General features: G+C 43.3%; 2 protein-coding genes across 11 annotated transcripts in view; one reads left to right on the top strand and one right to left on the bottom strand.

Moving 5' to 3' along the window:
• Window positions 1–4376, bottom strand: part of NUMB (NUMB endocytic adaptor protein) — a 160517-nt gene extending 156141 nt beyond the window's left edge. For 7 of the 10 annotated variants that reach the window (XM_068966094.1, XM_068966103.1, XM_068966100.1 and 4 more), the window contains exon 1: window positions 4323–4376. The gene's annotated coding sequence lies outside the window, so the exon portion shown is untranslated. Of the gene's footprint in view, window positions 1–4091; window positions 4120–4322 lie in introns of those variants that run through there. The other 3 variants (XM_068966095.1, XM_068966099.1, XM_068966098.1) reach the window with 3 other exon arrangements.
• Window positions 1–4380, top strand: part of LOC138074288 (uncharacterized) — a 29705-nt gene extending 25325 nt beyond the window's left edge. Inside the window, exon 2 of the mRNA XM_068966377.1 lies at window positions 3556–4380. Within this exon, the coding sequence (XP_068822478.1) occupies window positions 3556–4380 (825 nt within the window). The remainder of the gene's footprint in view (window positions 1–3555) is intronic.
• The last annotated feature ends 16413 nt before the right edge of the window (window positions 4381–20793 follow it).

Here is a 20793-nt window from a genome sequence, read left to right as displayed (position 1 = left end):
AAAACCACCATTTTTTTCAACAACAGATTAACAAATCTCACTGTAAAAAGGGTTGAGCAATGAGAGCTATTTGTAGATAAGTATGATTAAATGTAAATAGTAAGTCAACTGAATAAAGTCCATTTATCAAAAAGCAAGTAACCAAACTAATGTCCACAATTATGAAGAATGAATTTTATATTTTTCCCACACTCTATTAAAGATTTTACATTCTTCCATCAGTTAGTAAAGAACCAAATGATCTATATAAAAGTGCCTATCAACTGTACAACTTAAAGAACAACCATTCTGGTGGTAGGGATACTTCATTTAACTCTATGCAAGGAATTTAAAAGCTTTCATCCTTGCAACCTTTGTCAAAAAATTTAGTAAATTTGTTTCATGAAAAGACTGCCTATGTGTTTCAACTCAAATATGCAATGATTTTGTGGCCTTCCAAAGATTGAAATTTTTTTCAAAGATTGAAATTTTAATAAAATATAAGAAAAATGAAATACAAATAAAAATTATTTTTCAGAGAGAGAAAAATCTAATATTCCTGATGCAAAGCTACTCCAAAAATTTATTCACAATTTCATAAAACATTAATGAAAGGGTTACATAAATCTCCTGGAGTAAAGATCTTAAAGGGAGCTGTAAGAATCTCTTTGTTTTCAATACTGCTTTCTCTGTTCTTACATCCATTAAAACAGATATAAATTAACTCTTTCTAAATATAAACCATCTAGTCTTATAGAAAAAAAATCAAATCAAGAACAGCAAAAAATATACATATATATATTCTCAATATAGCTTTAAGTAAGTATGTAGATTACATTTAGGTCCCTCGAACAAGTTAAACTTAAAACATATGCCACATCAAGATCATTCTCAAGGGAGAAAACCATCAGAACAAAAGCTCCTGCTTAATAAACTACTTTGTAGTTCAAACCCTATCCCAGGTGCATTTAATTGTCCAGTATTATCACCATTTTTCTTCAAAAACCTAGAAATCTAAAATATACAAGTATATTTGGTTCTCTTAAAAATGCTTTTATAGTATATATTTTGTATGAAAGTCCATGAAAAAATTTTAAATTCTTTTACTCTCTACAAAGGAAACATCCTTTTGCTTTTCTCTTTTGAAATGTGTCTTATTTGGTTTTTACTTACTTTCTACACATGAACTTTTCTCAAACCAGTCTCTTTCAGTATTAGTTGTTTACTGTCAATATCTCTGTGTATACTTAGGTTTTTTACAGACTGTGCTTTACAGTATACTGGTAAGAAAAGCTAAAGACGAGGGCATGAGTGAAACAAAAGCGGACCACATCTGAGAAACACCATTCAATTTCAACTCTCTGCCTCAAATACCCTTCAGTACTCATGCCAAATAGTCTCAATTTCTAAAAAGAAGCACAACACAGTATAATAAGACAAACACAGGAGAAACCAAATCATCAACTGAAGAAATTTAACAGAATGTATCACCACCTGAGAAAGAAATACCACAAAAAGAAAAACAAATAATAAACCCAGTTCCTGGACGTCCCTACTGAAACATCACTTTTACTGCACTCCATAGCTCAAAACAGTTTTACAAACTCTTTTTAATGTAAGAAATACATTTTACATTGTAACCTAGTACACACATGTATGTCATCCTGGTGGCTCAGATGGTAAAGAATCCACCTGCAATGCAGGAGACCAGGGTTTGATCCCTGGGTTGGGAAGATACCCTGGAGAAGGAAATGGCAACCCACTCCAGTATTCGTGCCTGGAGAATTTCATGGACAGGGGAGCCTGGCGGGCTACTGTCCATGAGGCCACAAAGAGTCGGACACGACTGAGTGACTAACACACACATATGAGGAAAACTTCCCAAAACAATATTTTTCCTTGCCATGTGCATAGTAGTCAATTCGGTTCTATTTCATTTATTTGTAATGCTGGTGGTAACCCACTAAATTGATTTTATAGTTACTAATAAAGTACCATCCTGTTAGAAAAACACAGACTTAAAATAGAGTAAGCAAAAGGAGAAGAGGGGAGCAAAGGATGAGATGGTTAGATAGCAAGCATCATCAACTCAATGGACATGAATTTGAGCAAACTCTAGGAGATAGTGGAGGACAGAAGAGTATGGCTTGCTGCATGCAGTCCATGGGGTCAAAAAGAGTTGGACTTGGCTTAGCAACTAAACAACAAAAAAAGGGCATCCCTTATAGAGTATTAGGGTTGTTTTGGTTTCTTTTGCAATTTGCTTCTACCTGTCTAGCAGGTAGACAGGTATTTTAAGGCTGCTACATTATTTTGTTGTTTTATTCACTGAGTCGTGTCTGATTCTTTTCCCACCCCAAGGGCTGTAGCCAGCCAGGCTCCTCTGTCCATGGGATTTCCCAGGAAAAGAATACCGGAACGGGTTGCCATTTCCTTCTCCAGGAGATCTTCCCGACCCAGGGATCCAATGTGCGTCTCAACTGGCAGGTGGATTCTTTATCACTCAGCCACCAAGGAATCCCCTGCTACATTACTACTACTTTCAATAAAGCAAGTGGTTCTTAAAATGTTCCCCTGACCAACATAAGCATCACCTGAGAGAACCTCAAACTCCAGGCCCCACCCCAGACCTACAGTATCAGAAACTCTAGACAGAACCAGCAGTCTGTATTTTAGCAAGCCCTCCAGGTGATTCCGGTTCAAGTTAAAGTTCCAGAACGACGCATTAAAGAAAATTCTAAGCCTTTCTTCATCCTCTACACATTTTTTAAAAATCCAGTATATAGGACTTATTCTGTGCGGGTTACTATTCTCAAAGTTCCACAGATATTAATTCACGTGGAAAAAAAAAAAAAACCAAAACCTAAGAAGTAGGAAGTATCCGTATCCCTATTATAAAGATGAAACTTCTTCACAGAGAGGTTAAGCTATGGAAGCTAGGTGGTGGAACCAGAATTCAAACTTATTTCTAATTTGGAGAAAGTAAGCCTACCCCTCTTCATGCCTCTCCTCTCCTTCAGTTCAGCTACTCCTCCCTTTTTCCCATTCAAATTCCCCATCTTGTCCATGTCCTTATTTTCTAACATGATTGCTCTCGTCCTAAACATTTCTTTCCTAGCACTGGAATGCACGTCACAACCTTGCTTTGAGAACCCTTTCTCTGGCCCTAGATGGCATGTCAGTATTATTATGCAGCTAAAGTTTCTTCTATTTCTGAAGTTATTAGAACCTATTAAAGGCCCCCATGTTATTCCTCGTTACTTACTGTCCTGGTCAGTTTCCACAAGACCACTAGTCTCTTCCTGAGCAACTTTCTCGCTCCCTCCTACGACGCTCTATCTCCTACTCCCTTCCTACAAGGAAACTAACTACTCCCGCCTACCCCCCGAGTCATTTTGCTTGACTAATCCCCAACAGAGAGGACTTCACTCCTCGGCTAAACCTCTCACCACTTCTCAAACCCGAGCTACTCCCTCGAGGTTTTGTTGGTGTGTGTGTTTTTTTTTTTCCAAAACTCTGCTCTCCCGGGGATCCTCACACTCAGTTCCCAGTCCAGTCTTGGATCTCCCATCGCAGACCAGCGGTGGGGGGCAGGGCGCTGCCGTCCCTCCCCAAGCTGTTCAAGGTCTCCAGCGGTCCGACCAACCGAAGCCCCGCCAGAGCTCCCACGGCGCTGCTCTCGCGGATGGCCTCCTTTCTCAGGAGAATCCCCCGCCCCCTCCCTGCCTCTTTCCTCCACATCCTCACTGGGACCCCTGCCGCCCTTGGCCTCCCTTCTCCCTCGGACCCGGGCCACTCCCAATCTCCCGGTCCCCCACACCACCGCCACCACCCCCCCCCCCAAGCTTTCTCCGCTCGGGCCGCTCCCGGACTTCCCGGGTTCCCACCTTCTTCCTCACACCTAAAGGTGTCCAGAGTATACCCGCGTCACCTCGTCCCTCAGACCAGGTCGTAACCGGTCACTCCCTTCTCCGGGACCCCAGACGCTCCCGTCTCCCCAGGAACCTACCCCTCACACGCACCGGTCGCCGGTCAGTGTCCCAGACCCGACCAGCTAGGCGTCCCGAGGGACCTGCTGGTCTGACTCGCTTAGGTCCGGCTCCGCAACCTACCTTGCCACACTACGAACTCCTCCGCAGGAGCCGGGCGGCTCTCCCACCAGCCCAGTCAGTGCGAACTCGCCGCCGTCGCCGCCCCCGCCCTGGCCCCGGCCCGGGCCGGGCTGGACCCGCAGTCGAGGGCCCCCTCCCGCTGGCTTCCGCCTCGGGAGCGCCGAAATGGCGTTTCCACTCCCACCCCCCGCGACGGCTCCCAGACCTCAGGCCCGCATTATCGGAACTCACCTGCAGCTGCAGCCAACCAACTCCAGCGCTCCTGCCTCTCTACCTCGGGCGCCAGTAGCCACCTAGCGCCTCCACCTCCCCCATGACAACAGTCCCACCCCGTTTCACACTTCCTACCTCGCCATTGGATAGTGGGGCGGCAGCTCTCTGCTCTTATTGGTTTAGTTTACCCGTCCGTCAAAGCTTCCTTACCGCCCCTTTTCCTGACCCGGTATTTGCCCCCTCCCGGACCTGGAGCGACCTACCAAGCTTTAGTTGTAATTGGTTGATGGTTGGACAGCTCAAAGTTCTGATAGGCTACCGCAAGTGTCTGTTAAGTCAACTGGCAAAAGACGGTCGGCTCCGGTTGGTTCGAGCTTAGGCACAGTTTGGTTGCGCAGTAGAAAGCAAGGAAGAGACTGACGCTCAAATCCGACGGGAAGGATTAACTCTTTGTGGTAGAGGTGACTGTAAACTCGTGCCTTTCTCCAACTTTCTCCCAATAAAGAGAAGCTTATCACTGCCAGCTTACCCAGAGGTTAGGGACACCCTACCCTCTTACACAAAACAGCAACATTAGAAGTTATGTATAAAAATCGATTACAACTCGGTGAGAGAAACGCTCTATATAAATTAAAATTTCCCCTTGAGGTCCTATGGTGCCCAATTTCCTTGACATTCTTTCCAGAAGTCTCCATGCTAAAGAGCAAAGCACAACCGTTTATTTAGCAATAGTCAATCCACTTTGGTTGCAGTTAATAAATTGAAGTGGCGTGTTGCGAGGCCTCCCCCTTCCAGACTCACTCATGGCTGGCTTCTGCGATGTGACCAGGCAGCCAACAGCAAGTTTGGACTAAATGGGCCACAGTTTACCCTTGTGATGCTCTGGAAAAGAAAATTCGGCTCCCTGCAACCTGATTTTTATGCTCGTTAGTTCTTAAATAACCCAACTAGATGTGTGTCAGATACTTAACAATTTATCTTTTTTTCTAAACCTCTCTTCCTAGCAGTCTAAATTAGGACCATTGAATGAATTGCAGTTCTTTTCTCATATTGGCACAGTGCACAAGAATAAATGATTGTGTTTTTATTCACTTGGGTACAAATCACAGTAGGCACTCTTGAGAAATTTGATGTTGCTATAAAAACCTGTGCTCCTAGAAATGTATATCCATTTTTTTTTCATTTCAGCTTTTTGCTTTTCTTTTTCATTTCCACCCACTGTTCCTGTCCCTGAATGGCAAAATGCTGGCCTAATTACTCTTTCAATTTCTAAATCAGATTTAAATAAATGTACCTTCCTCACAACTCCACCCAGCATACATAAACTCATGGGTCATGAAACATACGACTCGGGAATGGATTGGGAAAATCCCCCTTAAGCACCTCTTTATGATTGGGGACTTCCTGTGGCACCAACACTAGACTTTGCCCCTTTCTTATTCCTGCTAACTCTTTGTTCCATATCTCTTCTGTTTACCCTTCTGTCCTATTTCAGCAAGCTACAAGGAGTGTAAAACTGTGTGGTTCATTATCCACCCCCCAAAGAAAACATTGTCAATTTTCTAACATATATTTTTAGTCATTTAAATAAACTATATACCTCTATCATCAAACTAAGTGGAAATTATTCCTCCAGTAACTCTACATAACAGTAAGGTGTCTTTTCCTAGCTTTTTCCCAGAACTTTCCTCCCCCTTCTCTCATCCTCACCTTCCAATTTAGAAATAACCTCCCCTTCAATTCAATGACTCATAAAAAGCCTGTGAAATGAAAGCGGAAAAGCCAAAATAACCGCAGAAATGTCTGAATCATTCAGTTGAAGGAAAGATCAAACATTGACCATGATAAGATGGCATTCAAGACATAAGGCAAGCCTTAACTAACATCCCATAACAAAAGAAGTAACATGTAAATGTGAAGATGCTCCAGCGAGAAGGAGGCAGCAGTATGTCCGAAGCTTTTGAATATATTACCAACAGCTTTCTTCTCTCTAGTCTTGGCGGTGTCCTACCTACCAATTTTAGAGCAAGCTAGAAGGCAATTAATGTCCTGGCAGATAGAAAACAATAACGTCATAGGAGGCCATGACCATTATTATGATACTTTGGGTAATAATGGCTCTTTCACAGTCATAGTTATAGTATGTCTTAGTTACCATGTGCCATCGAGAACATAGAATTAGGCCAGCCTCACTAAGAGGACTTGTCATGGAAGTTCAGGAACTCAACAAAATTACTATCACAAAACTAGGAATTTTGCCACAAAGTTCAGCTATTCCTTTTATTTCATTGTATCTATTTATTTATTTTCACCACACAACACAGCATGTGGGATTTTAATTCTTCCACCAGGGATGGAACCTGCACCCACTACAGTGGAAGCATGAGGTCTTAACCACTGGACCACTAGGGAAGTCACCCTTCTATTTCATATACTAGAGTGAAAAAATTGGCTTAAAACTCAGCATTCAGAAAATTAAGATCATGGCATCCGGTCCCATCACTTCATGGCAAATAGATGGGGAAACAATGGAAACAGTGACAGACTTTATTTCCTTGGGCTCCAAAATAACTACAAATGGTGAATTCAACCTTGAAATTGAAAGACCCTTGCTCCTTGAAAGAAAAGCTATGACCAACCTAGACAGCATATTAAAAAGCAGAGACATTACTTTGCCAACAAACGTCCGTCTAGTCAAAGCTATGGTTTTTCTAGTAGTCATGTGTGGATGTAACAGTTGGACTATAAAGAAAGCTGAGTGCCAAAGAACTGACACTTTTGATCTGTGGTGTTAGAGAAGACTCTTGAGAGTCCGTTGGACTGCAAGGAGATCCAACTAGTCAATCCTAAAGGAAATCAGTCCTGAATGTTCTTTGGAAGGACTGAAGCTGAAGCTGAAACTCAAATACTTTGGCCACCTGATGTGAAGAACTGACTCATTTGAAAAGACCCTGATGCTGGGAAAGATTGAAGGCAGGAGGAGAAGGGGGTGACAGAGGATAAGACGGCTGGATGGCATCACCAACTTGATGGACATGAGTTTGAGTAAGCTCCAAGAGTTGGTGATGGACAGGGAAGCCTGGCATGCTGCAGTCCGGGGTTGCAGAGAGTCGGACACGACTGAGCAACTGAACTGAAAAAAAAAAAAGGCATTCATATATGTTTTTGCTCATACATACATATACACTTCTATCACTCCCATTCCTTGTGAAAATCAGTTAAGAGGAAAAATGTAATATAAACACATACAACCCAGTAAGAGAGAAAACCTTAAAGAAGGAAGGTTTTAAGGAACATTCTTTGATGCAACAGAAGGCTATTCTGTTATTGAAGCCCATGCAGTAACTGGAAAAGTTATTGCTTGTACCCTACATTTTGATTTTGTATCCACAAAGTAATCTTATAATGCAATTATTCCATCCAGCTTCTCTTTTCTTTCCTGTGTTAGGTGCTTCTCCATCGCTGTCAAGGCCCGCTTTTAAAAAGCAAGGACACTGGAGTCCGGGAGTCTGCAACTCTCTGTTGCGTGGCTGGTTGTGGAGGTGGTGCAGATGGTATCTCTGCGGAACCACTTGAGCAAAACCAGCATGGCAGGTGTAGTAAAGGCAAAAATAGCCTTTATAAATCCTGATTAAGTGGGAAATGATGGACTCAGAGTGACGGCCCAATATCTGAGTGGTATGGTTTGCCTTGGGCTCTTGTGTGCTGGTGCGTTTTGCTCTCTTTTCTTTGCTGCTCCTCTCTTTGATCATACCACTTTTCAAGGGAGCAAAACCCGAATGTCTTTACATTTCTATTTTAGTCCAGGAGGACACACTCACTATGAAAACTCCATTTGGCGTTTTTTTGTTGTTTGTTTTTTTGGGGATTTTTTTTTCCTCCCTGGTTTCTGCACACAATCCAAAAGGATTAGTAAAGCAAACAGTCGGTGGAAAAGAAAATCAGTCAGATAAGCAGACAAGGGCCAGAGCTGCTTGCTACTAGCAGTTAGGGGCAAAGTCATAACATTTGATAAGAGATGGTTCCCTGAGTTTAGGATTCCTGAAAGTGGAAGTTGACAGGGATATAGAGATTAGAGAGAAGGGAGGAAAGAGACAAAAAGTGAGACAGAGACAGAGAGAATGAGAACTGAGAGACAGAAAGAAAGTCCTTGGAGAAGAGGGTAATGAACATGAGAGAGTCAAGAGGCCATAATCAGAGTGCTGAGATAGCTTAGAGTCCTACCCCCAACCACCCCAGATATGGACTTTACACCAGGTTGCACAATCGAACCAACAAAGTGCAGCCTCTGCCACTGGCTGAAAGGAGAATGGGGCCAGAACTCTACCCTATGGCATCATTGCTCTGTTGCCACCTGGAAACACCCCTGAGCTCAAAGCCTGCTGCTTTGGCACCAGGGCAAAGCCGACAAGGAAGGATAGATTCCTACAGCCAACCAGTGAATGAATCTTCTTTTGATTTCATAAAGGTGACCACTGGCATGAAGCTCTGGGTAAACAAAGGGAAATTTTCTGGAAGAAGATGTTTTTGCCATCCCAAACTGGGGAGCTTCCAACAAAGGGATGTGCCAAGTTGCTTTCCGTGCTGGAACAAAGCACTGTGGTTTCAAAATTCGAGACTCTGTTCCTTGGATGAGAAGAAGCAAAAAAATTCAAAAAGGCAGTGGAAAAGGGTGTCCTCTCAGGCAGAACCATTTGATTTCCAATTCTAGGGCTCATGTGATTTTTAAGTAGCACACCATGCTGTCTCATTACTTAATGCAGGCATTTTCATCCTCAAGAAAAGTGTATATACCCCTCTACCCACCCTGCATAGCATAGGTAAGATGGCTTGAGTGCTTGTAAAATGGACAGGTTGCAGCTCTTAGCTCTGCCATTGTGCTGTTGAATGGAGCCCCTGGTTACTATCACCAGATCTATGGGTGGACCAGACATTCTTCTGCAACAGGGAGTGGACCACTCAAAGCACTTAGCATCATTTAAACTTTGGTCCATTCCAGTTTTACACACACACACAAAGAGTTTCCTGGAAGCCTGGCTACACTCCAAGGGTTTCAGAGAGTAGAATGCCTTTTAGAACTCCAGTTTCCTAATCACTTGGAATCTCATAAGAAAGTAGACTTGAGCTCAGACCCTGAACTAAATGTGTTCAGATCCTGGCTCTGCTATTTCTAGCCGTGTGACTCTGGGAAAGTTGATTCATTTATCTAAACTTCAGTTTCTTCATCTACAAAGTGGAATATATATTAGCTATCTCTTGCTGGGTAACAAATTATCCCAAAATTTAGTAGCGTAAAACAACATTTATTACCTCTGTCTCTGTGGGTCAGAATTCCTGGTATAACTTAACTAGGTCCTCTGGCTCTGGGTGTCTCACAAGGGTGTGGTCACCTCAAGGCTCAATTAGGATGAACCTGCATCCTAGCTCAGTCATATCATTGTTGGGAGGATTCCTTAGCTCACAAGCTTTAGCCTAAGGCCTTAGATCCTCATGAGCTATTGGCTCCGGACCTCTCTGTGCCTTACTTGTGAATCTGTCCATAGAACATCTCAAAACAGCAGCTTCCCTCATTACAGCAAGCCAGCACAAGGGAAAAAGAGAGGGCCAATGAGAGAGAGACTGATAGAAACACAGAAGTCAGTCTTTTGCAATCTAATCACAGAAGTGACATCCCAGTATTCTTGCCACATTCTGTTAGTCAAAAGCAAGTCATCGGATCCACCCACACTCAAGGAAAGGGGATTGCACAAGGGTGCAAATAGCAGCCTGCTGCTGCTACTGCTAACTCACTTCAGTCGTGTCTGACTCTGTGCAACCCCATAGATGGCAGCCCACCAGGCTCCTCTGTCCCTGGGATTCTCCAGGTAAGAACACTGGAGTGGGTTGCCATTGCCTTCTCCAGCGCGTGAAAGTGAAAAGTGAAAGTGAAGTTGCTCAGTCGTGTCCGACTCTTCATGACCCCATGGACTGCAGCCTACCAGGTTCCTCCATCCATGGGATTTTCCAGGCAAGAGTACTGGAGTGGGTTGCCATTGCCTTCTCTAGAAGCAGCCTACCATATGATAATCATAATAATAATAATACTTACTTACAGGTTTTGTTTAAAGGTTAAAGCAGAGAATGTGTTCAATTCAGAGCCTGGCATATATTATGTACCTAGTGTATACAATACTATTTTTTTAATTTTATTATTGAGTATATAATGATTGGTTTTCTCTCCCTTCTAGCTACTTGGAGGAAACTTTTATGAGCAATAAATGAGATAGTCTACGTAGTTCAGGAAGGACCTGATCCATGGTAAATTCTCATTAATTATTATTGTTAATTTTTATCAACATTATATGAGTTTGTGATATCTGGTTCCCTTGCCAAGCTACTAGAGAGATATGCTATGTCCAGAATGGCCTTATTTTCAAATATTTTGTCTCATTTATCCACGTGTACCCTATACTTGCCAGACCACAATTTCAGATTTGGGGCTCAGAAAATATGAGCAACAAAGCCATGATCCAGTCTAATTTCCTGCCTGCCTTATATTAAGCAAGGCATGCTTAAAACCAGCAAGATCGGGTAATTATGGCAGCACCTCCAATTTTCAGAAGTCTGAACCTGGCTCCATTAAAGTTCCAGAGAGGGGCAGTGTACCCAGGATGAGCAAGGACGTGGCTGTGTGACCTTTGCCCCTTTCACTGGTCACTTTGCAGTCTGCTGTCAATCCTTAACAGGATGAGAGAAAGAGGGATCCTACCAGGCTCTGTCGATGGCATGAGGGCACCCAAGGGGCAGACTGCATCCCTGTACTGGGAGCAGTCAGAAGCAAGAGGCTGAAGAGAGCAAGTTTGCAATTAGAAAGCTGGAAGTAGAAAGCCCAGTTTACAACATGAACGAATGATCACTATGAGGTTAGAGTGACCAGCAGGGCTGGGTTGAGTGGTTTCCTTATAAAGAAGGAGGATATTGAGGACTGGCCTGTAGCCAGAGAAAATGAGGAACTATTATCAAGGAAACCCCATTATTTTGGCCCTGAGTCGTTTCTCAGGGCTCACACATGATTATATTATAAGAAAAATGTGGTGGTAGTGAAGCGGGTAGGGGTGGGGGCAGGGTAAGAACTCCTAAAGCATAAATGATCTTTAAACCAAAAACATTGTAGAAACACAAAGGTCCAAATGCATAGCTCACCTCATCTCCTCTTTTCAGGCCAAGAGTATCTACTCAAATATTCTCTCCCCCTGCCTCCCTCCACTCTCTTTACATTTGTACAGGTTCTTTCCTTTTGTCAGTGTTCCAGGCAGAAGAAAAAACTATCCTCACAAGGAAACGCCTTAGGATCTTTTCAGCTGGAGCTGTTTTCTGATCCAAAGTCACCATCTTAAGCAGTTTCTTCTGTGGTGCTAGACCATTCGGTTCAGTTCGTTTCAGTCGCTCAGTCGTTTCTGACTCTTTGCGACCCCATGAATTGCAGCACGCCAGGCCTCTCTCTCCATCACCAACTCGCAGAGTTCACTCAGACTCACATCCATCGAGTCAGTGATGCCACCCAGCCATCTTATCCTCAGTCGTCCCCTTCTTCTCCTGCCCCCAATCCCTCCCAGCATCAAAGTCTTTTCCAATGAGTCAACTCTTCGCATGAGGTGGCCCAACGTACTGGAGTTTCAGCTTTAGCATCATTCCTTCCAAAGAAATCCCAGGGTTGATCTCCTTCAGAATGGACTGGTTGGATCTCCTTGCAGTCCAAGGGACTCTCAAGAGTCTTCTCCAACACCACAGTTCAAAAGCATCAATTCTTTGGCGCTCAGCCTTCTTCACAGTCCAACTCTCACATCCATACATGACTACTGCAGAAACCATAGCCTTGACTAGACGGACCTTAGTCGGCAAAGTAATATCTCTTAGCACTCAATAAATACTCACAGATAATAACAGTTACACTTCTGCCTCCAAATCAAGACACCTGTGCAGCTGGGATTTAAACAGGCCCCCCAGGGACGGGGGAGCCTGATGGGCCACCGTCTATGGGGTCACATAGAGTTGGACATGACTGAAGCGACTTAGCAGTAGCAGCTTGATTTTCTGAGATGCCACAACCCTGGCCTCTGCTTCTCTGGGCATGTTCCTAGGTGTTTCCAGATTTGTGCACAGAAGAGCTCAAAGCAGAAGTTGTGGGGAAAGATCTGTGAGGTTAAAGGAGAGGTATGTAGCAACATCAAGTTCCTCTTCCTGTCACTTGTCTCCTCTTCTAACTCTGTGTTTCCTCTGGGTTTGAGAAAGAGGAGAATTGTAAGTTTCAACACTTCTCAGTAGCCAGAGATCTCTGTCTGCTGTTTTGCAGGATGGCCAATTTTAGAAGGGAAAGAAGGGCTGAGAAGATGAAGACTTGCCCCCAGGAAACCTGCCTACACAATAGGGATGGTGTGTTTATTTATTCAGCCTTTTCCTTCAGGCAACCAGAGCAGCAGCCATTTCATTTTGCCCTCAGGAAGTGTATTTAGTAGTAGGCTTTCTTTCTTTTCCTGTTAGTTTCCTGCAAAAGGACATCAGTGTCTTCTTAGAGCAACAGCTGATAGGAAAGGATGTTATTGCTCAAGGGAAGGCAGACAAGCCTATTTCCCGAGTCAGACCCAGATCATCCCCAGGGCCCAGAGAGTGCAGCCTGGGCTGTGGAAATAGAAGAACCTGATTTTCACACCCGTTTCCCTCATACCATCCTCCTCCCTGAAATACCCTCTAGTGTAACAATAATTACATCTTCCACTTGTGTAGAATTTCACACTTTCCCAAGGTAAGCATCACAGAAGCAGAATTGGAGGCACTGTATTTGAGGGAAACTGGGATTTACTTTGGAGGGTTAATATTATGTAGAGGGGAAATTATACCAATCGTATAGGTTTACTCTAAGTAGGATGAGATGGCTGGATGGCATCACCAGCTTGACGGACATCAGTTTGAGCAAGCTCCGGGAGATGGTGATGTACAGGGAAGCCTGGCATGCTGCAGTCCATGGGGTCATGAAGAGTCGGGTGTGACTGAGCATGCACACTGAGCGTACACGTACCCTGAGTTAGGTTCCCTTTACTGGCTCCTACTCATTCTACAGATCTCACTTTCAAAGTGATTTCTACAGCGGGGCCTGCTGACCTCTCCTCTCCCAGGCACCACTGGGTTGGGCTCTTATATATATTGCACTTCCGTTTTGGATACACACATCCCATGAGTAAATTTGCATGGAGCACATCCTCCTATAGCACTGTGATATCAGGAACCCATCCATCCTGCTCACAGTTCCTAGCACAGGGCCAAAGTAGTTCACTAAATGTTCAGTGAATGAATGAGTCAGGAGTTGTCTCTAGGAGCTGCCTTCCTTCCCTATACCATCATTTATTTTCAGGTGGTACTATGGGAGTCGTAAAAAAGAAAAAGCATGTGCTAATTATCCTGTAATGATCACTAGTCGTTAGTAGTAATTTGTAGGTAAAAGCACAGTGGTGGTATATGACTAAATAAAACATTCCACCAGTGTGTACAGGGCCTTCCCTGCATTATGAATCTGAAATCTCATTTCCTGTCTCTGTTGGACCCCCACAGAGAGACAGGGTCATTCCTTCAGTTGCCAACAGTGGGGAGAGGGAGAACTCAGTTTCCTCTGATTGAGCGAAACCATTCTGGTATGAAAATTAAATGAAAATGCTGGGCCAGTAGTAGCCTTCTGCTACTTCCCTCTCAGGTTCTGAGATGGATTTCCCCATCAAAGGTCTGCACTGAGTCATCCCTGCTCCAGATAAAAAAAATTAAAAACTCAGCTCCCTCAGGGTGAGTGATGGGATCATGGACACATCCTGCTAATCTTCCCATTGTGGGTCAAGGTTCATGGCCTTGGCCCCCTCCTTGGGAACAAAGAGGACAAGCTGAAAGGAAAGACAAGACTTTTCCTTCTCATTCCTTCCTACCTCAAAAGCTCTTGGTCTGTGGCTTCCTCTTGTTCTGCAGAGGGGAAGTGAGGATGAAGACAGAGAGAGAAGAATACCACAGGACATAGCACCCTGATGGGCCTGAGGTTGTCAGGGAGCTGTGAATTGGGATGAAGGATTATAAGACATGAAGAATCCCTAGAGATTCTTCAACAATTCTCACATTCCAAATAACCGAGGCACAGCCCAGTTGCCCGGACACAGGGAACCAGAAATGCAGTCAGCGGGTGGTGATGACAGCAAAGAAGCGAGCAGATCCAACACCCCAGCCCCTACGAAGAACTGTGCCCCAAGGGAGCATCACAGACAGCTGCAGCCTGGGTAGTGAAGACAGGGAGTGAGTGCTGAGCGTGAGACCTTGGATCAGGAGGCCCACACTCCATCAGCTGATGGAAGGAGCCCACGCGAAAGATGAGTGTCAGAGCTGTGGCTTAATCAGTTAACCACGGAAGGGGCACTTATTTATGACATGCTTTGAAATCTGCTCCACTCAAGATGAAAATACTGTGGAGCAGTCCCTGGAGATCTGTTTTCTAAGAACTTCAATTGAGAGCAAGTTCATTGCTGAGGTCCACAGGGAATCCAACCAAAACTCTCATCATTGAAGTGTTAAAATTTCCAGCCAAGCCCGAGTAAGTTTTCTGGGCAAACAGATCCTGGCGAGACCTAACTTGCCTGGAGGCATGCATAGGCTATGACGTGGTAACTCTTCGCCCTCCCTGTCACTCTCCTAAGTTTCTTTCTCCTCCTGTTCTTTTTTACAGGTACATAAGGCTACTTGGAAACTTTGACTTATCAAAGAATATTTATAGAGATTCCAAAATGAACACACCAACTGTGGTTCTCCACCTACCATTTAGCACCCCCACACACACTTTTTAAAGGAAGTGGTCAAACCAGACCCTTTTTCATTCTATTTGGCTGGTCTGTGACCCTGGTATTCTACTTCTCTATTCATTCCCTTGTATACTTTACTGTAAATACTCCTGCCCCTCTACCTCCATTCCAAAGGGTTATGTTAGTCATTGAGTTCTTAAATGAAAGCATATTCTCCTTCCTGGCATCTCCAACGCTAACAGGCTGACTAGACTCATAACAGGACTTTAACCCATAACCCAAAACCTTCAACAAGTGCTTTCCTTGCCCTGAATGACCTAAGCAGCAACAATCCCAGGTCACAATCATCACAGAAACAGATATTATTTTTCTGCTATTGCACTATGTGGACAAAGGTTGTCTTACTCATGCAGAAAGATTACTTAATAAAGCTAGAGCTGCTTGTAAACCAAAAAAATCTCAAGAATGGGCATGTGACTGCTAGGCATGCTTTAGGGGGTAAGGTAAGTCTATAGTATCACAAGAAGCATGGCTAAGACCAACAGGAACTCTGCTCTCAAATCCCCAAATCCTAGGATTACAATGTAACTGACAAACTTTCAGTACTGTTAAGATGAGGACTGATAATAAGAAAAAGAACATTTCAAGGTGTAGGACATAGGCGCATAGAACTCAATATCCAAGGAAGGAATGTAGTCAGAATGCAGAAACAACTAGGGTGAACTGATGAAGTGCAGAAGCATGCGTGAGTGAACCAGGGGGTCCTGTGTCAATGCCCCAGATTCCCCTCCTAGTGCCAGGGACTCTACCTCATTGGACTGGAGTAGGTGTGCTTTATTTTTGCAAAGCTCCACCAAGTGCTTCTGATTTCTAACCAGGTTGAGAACCACTACCTGAAAGCTTTCATCCAAGGTTAGAGACTATTAAATGGACTAAAGGTCTGACCCAACCTGGTAATCCTTATGGTCCTAACTGTCAAACTGCTTGGTTAGTGAATGACAACTCTGAGGCAGATAACAGCTGGTGTCTTTGTGACACGGAGCAAGCTTCAGAGTAGCCGTTAGACTCGAGCCACAGATCAAATGTAGTTTTATAATAGTCCTCTAGTGTCTGGCTCATTTAGAACCTTTTCCAAGATTTTCAAGAATTTCCCACCTCAGGAATGAATTAACTGGAGACTTTTAGAACAAACTTTGGAAGGAAATATTCAAATCTGCTTACCACTATACAATGCAGACTTCTTTAAACATTTCCCTTGTGGTTTTTTATGCACAGTGCTTAGAATACTAGGCATTCATTCATTCAGTAAATATCCATTTACTAAAACTTAAGACATATAATCTATGCCAATAGTTTGCTGCTAAGGGTATAAGTAAGCTAATGTGTGTTTAGTAGCTCAGTTGTGTCCGACTCTTTGCGACCCCATGGACTGTAGCCAGCCAGGGTCCTCTGTCTGTAGGGATTCTCCAGGCATGAATACTGGAGTGGGTTGCCATACCCTCTTCCAGGGGATCTTTCCAACCCAGGGATAGAACCCAGGTCTCTCACATTGCAGGCAGATTCTTTACCATCTGAGCCACCAGGGAAGCTGAGGATATAAATAAACTAACAAGACAGCAGTAAAACAAATGTGGTCTCTAGCTTCATTAGTAACTAAGAAGCTCTCAACTTTTTAAATTTTATTATAACGGCTGGGTACAGTGGAACACAGAGAAGGCAATGGCACCCCACTCTAGTACTCTTACCTGGAAAATCCCATGGACAGAGGAGCCTGGTAGGCTGCAGTCTATGAGGTCGCTAAGAGTCGGACACGACTGAGCAACTTCACTTTCACTTTTCACTTTCATGCATTGGAGAAGGAAATGGCAACCCACTCCATTGTTCTTGCCTGGGGAATCCCAGTGAGAGAGGAGCCTGGTAGGAGGCCGTCTATGGGGTCACACAGAGTTGGATACGACTGAAGCGACTTAGCAGCAGCAGCAGCAGCACAGTGAAACAGCCATCCCAGGAAATTCTATGAGGGCAATTTTACCCTGTTAGGAATAGAGAATTTAAGTTCTAGATATAGCTCACCTGAGGTTAAAAACAACTATAAAATAAAATGCCCCCCTTTTTTCCAAATGTACTTACAAGTAAAGGATAAAATGAACCTCCAGAAGATAACAATTATGTTTTGTTCACCTTTGGATCTGAATTACTACATACAGTACCTTGTGCCTAGTAAGGTTCAGTGTTTTTGAATGAGTGAATGAATGAATGAAGCTTGAATCTCAGTTCTGCTTATTGTACATCCTGTACAAGGAATCTTTCTGACTCTCTGATTCCTCATAATTGAGGCAATAACTACCCTGACTACTTGTCATATGATTCAAAATCACAGGGTCACTATCAGTGTAGCTGGCAGAAGACAGGCAGGTACTCAACAAATGCTCATGGGGACGGTACGGCTGTTACTGAGAAAACAGGGAAATAAAAATATCTAGGGACCAACTTGTATGGTCAGACTGACACCTGGTGGTACAGTTTTAGAACCTATACCAAAAGTATAGTCAATTTCTTCTTTGACACTTAAATTAAGGAGTAACTAGGAACGAATATTGGAGAAGGAATGGCAGCCCACTCCAGTGTTCTTGCCTGGAGAATCCCAGGGACGGGTGAGCCTGGTGGGCTGCCGTCTATGGGGTCACACAGAGTCGGACACGACTGAAGCGACGCAGCAGCAGCAGCAGCAGCAGCAGCAGCAGCAGGAACAAATAAGAACTGCTTTACAAGTAACTTTTTTTTTTTTTACACACAAGTAACATTTAATCCTCACCAGTGATTTTTCAACCCTGACTGTATGCTAGAATAATCCGTGGACCTTTTATAATATATTGCTATCGATTTCACCCTCAGAGATTCTGACTTGATTTGTAGGACAGGCTGTCACATTTTTAAAAAGCAATGTTAATATGTAACTGGGTCGAGAACCACTGCAGAAGACCCATGAGATCGTATTATTCTTCCCATTTTACAAATGTGAAAGTAAAATTCAAAATGATAAAGTAATTTTCACAGAGTCACATAGTTACTAGTGTAGCAGAAGGGGATTTGAACACGAGTCTACCATTTTTCTCTACACCACATCAACTTGGCAGAGGCTTTTGGAAGTCTGGTGTGCTCCACTTAAGCTTCTGCCCATGAAAGACTCAAACATAGAGTTCCTGTGGAATTCCATGACCCTATGGGGGTGAAGCACTCCAAAAAGCAATTTGGTGTTGAAGGGGTAATATGACCCCAATGAAGCCCCTGACTTCCCAAATACTCTCTATAGAATTCCTCTTCCCAAGAGCTTTAAACTCTATTTCTCTGTTGATGGATAAATGAACAATGTGAGGTTGCTTGATTCTTAATTGAAAAACTACAAGATACATTTAATGCTTTCTTTCTTTTCTGAGGTCTGGGATATGTTAGAGAACTGAAACAGATTAATCATCTGTTACTGAGTTCCAGGAAACAGCCTCCTATGCAGCTACCGCACACTTAGCATGTCTGGCCAAAAACAGTCGAGGTGTTAGGCATCAGCAGGTAAAGAAGAATGAAAGGGTTAAATCCAAACATCTGAGACGGTGTCCTGAACTAGCCTCCCAAAGAGGTTCTCAGAGGACAGATGGTTTTGAAAGGCTTGGGAAGAACACGTCCCTTCCAAACCTACCCTGTAGAAAGTGCCAGCTCACTCCAAGCCTGGAAAATGAATGGGCTCATTGAGGAAGCCTGCAGCATCTTATAGAGCTGGCTCAATGACTTGCTAGGATGATTTCCCTGGACTTCATGAGGATTATTTTCTAAGGTTGGTGTTGGAAGCATATGGGAGCAGGCTAAGGGTGCTGAGGTTCAGCCAAGTGGGCAATAGTCTAGAAACTCACCATCTGAAAAGCCTATACCAGGGATCACAAACTGCCAGCCCAAGGGCAAAATTTAGCTCATAAATGTGTTTGGCACAGTGTTAGCTTTCAGGGTTTCTAATATTTTTAAGTTAATGGCCAACATTTTACGCTGGAGGAGTTTCATGCCTTGACTGCCCTGGTCACAACTGTTATCCCAGAATCTAGAACAGTGCCTGGAACAGAATGATTCTTTAATATTTTTAAAAATGTTATTGTGAACCATTTTACAATAAATAAAATAAACCTCAAAGAATTAAGTAATTCACCTAAGGTCACATAATTGATAAGCAGCAAAATATTTGGACTCAAGCATGTCGACTTTCAAACCAATGTTCTGGTCACTGCTCCACACTGCCCAGCATCCTACATTGGTGGGCCTTTCACATGAAGCCGTTTCGGTTTACGCTTTTAAAAACAGCTTAACTGAGATATGATTAACACACTACAATTTACCCATTTAAAGTGTATGATGTGGTCCAGTGGGTAAGGCTCTATGCGATTCCCCTGCAAGGGGCACAGATTTGATCCGTGGTCAGGGAACTAAGATCCCACAGACCTTGAGGTGTGGTTAAAAAAAAAAAAAAGTATGATGCAATGTTTTTTGATGTATTCAGAAGGTTGTACAATCATCACCCCAATGTATTTTTAGAATGTATTTGTTCCCCGTGAAAAACACCCATTAACAGTCAATTCCTGTTCCCCTCTCCAACTCTCCCTCCCTAATTCCCACTGCTCTCAGCCCTAAATAATCTGTAATCTACTTTCTGATTCTATAAACTGCTTATTCTGTAATCTACCACAAAGGAGAGGAGAATATACAATGGAGAAAAGATAGTTTCTTTAGCAAGTGGTCCTAGGAAAGCTGGACAGCTACATGTAAAAGAATGAAATTAGAACACTCCCTCACCATACACAAAAATAAACTCAAATGGTTAAAATACCTAAATATAAAACATGATACCATAAAACTTCTAGAAGAGAACACAGGCAAAACATTCTCTGACTTAAATCATAGCAATATTTTTTGGACCTGTCTCCTAAGACAAAGGAAACAAAAGCAAAAATAAACAAATGGTTCCTAATCAAACTTATAAGCTTTTGCATAGCAAAGGAAACCGTCAACGAAATGACAAGGCAACCTATGGACTGGGAAAAAATATTTGCAAATGATGCAGTTGACAAGAGGTTAACATCCAAAATGTACAAACAGCTTATATAACGCATTAAAACACACACACACACAACCCAATCAAAAAATGGGCAGAAGACCTAAAGAAACACTACTCCAAAGAAGAAATACAGATAGCCAACAAGCACATGAAAAGATGCTCAACGCTGATAATTATTGAAAGTCTCTCAGTCGTGTCCAACTCTTTGCTACCCCATGGAGAGAAATACAATTCAAAACCGCATATGCCAGCATGGCTATCATCAAAAAGTCTGTATAAAAAACAAATGCTGGAGAGAGTTGGAGAGAGGGGATCTCTCCCTACACTATTGTACATGCGTGCTTGCTAAGTCACTTCAGTCATGTCCGACTCTGTGTGAACCTGCGAACTGTAACTCACCAGGCTCCTCTGTCCGTGGGATTCTGCAGGCAAGAATACTAGAGTGGGTTGCATGCCCTTCTCCAGAGGATCTTCCCAACCCAGGGACTTCCCAACCTGTGGCTTAAGAACCTTCGACTCTTACGCGTCCAGCATTGGCAGCCAGGTTCTTTACTATTAGTGCCACTAGCGCCACCTGGGTACCCTCCCT

The sequence above is a fragment of the Capricornis sumatraensis genome, chromosome 2 (genome assembly GCF_032405125.1).
Source record: "Capricornis sumatraensis isolate serow.1 chromosome 2, serow.2, whole genome shotgun sequence".
Classification (NCBI taxonomy): Eukaryota; Metazoa; Chordata; class Mammalia; order Artiodactyla; family Bovidae; genus Capricornis; species Capricornis sumatraensis.
The sequence above is the reverse complement of the archived record's forward strand: the minus strand, read 5'-3'. Positions and strand labels throughout refer to the sequence as shown.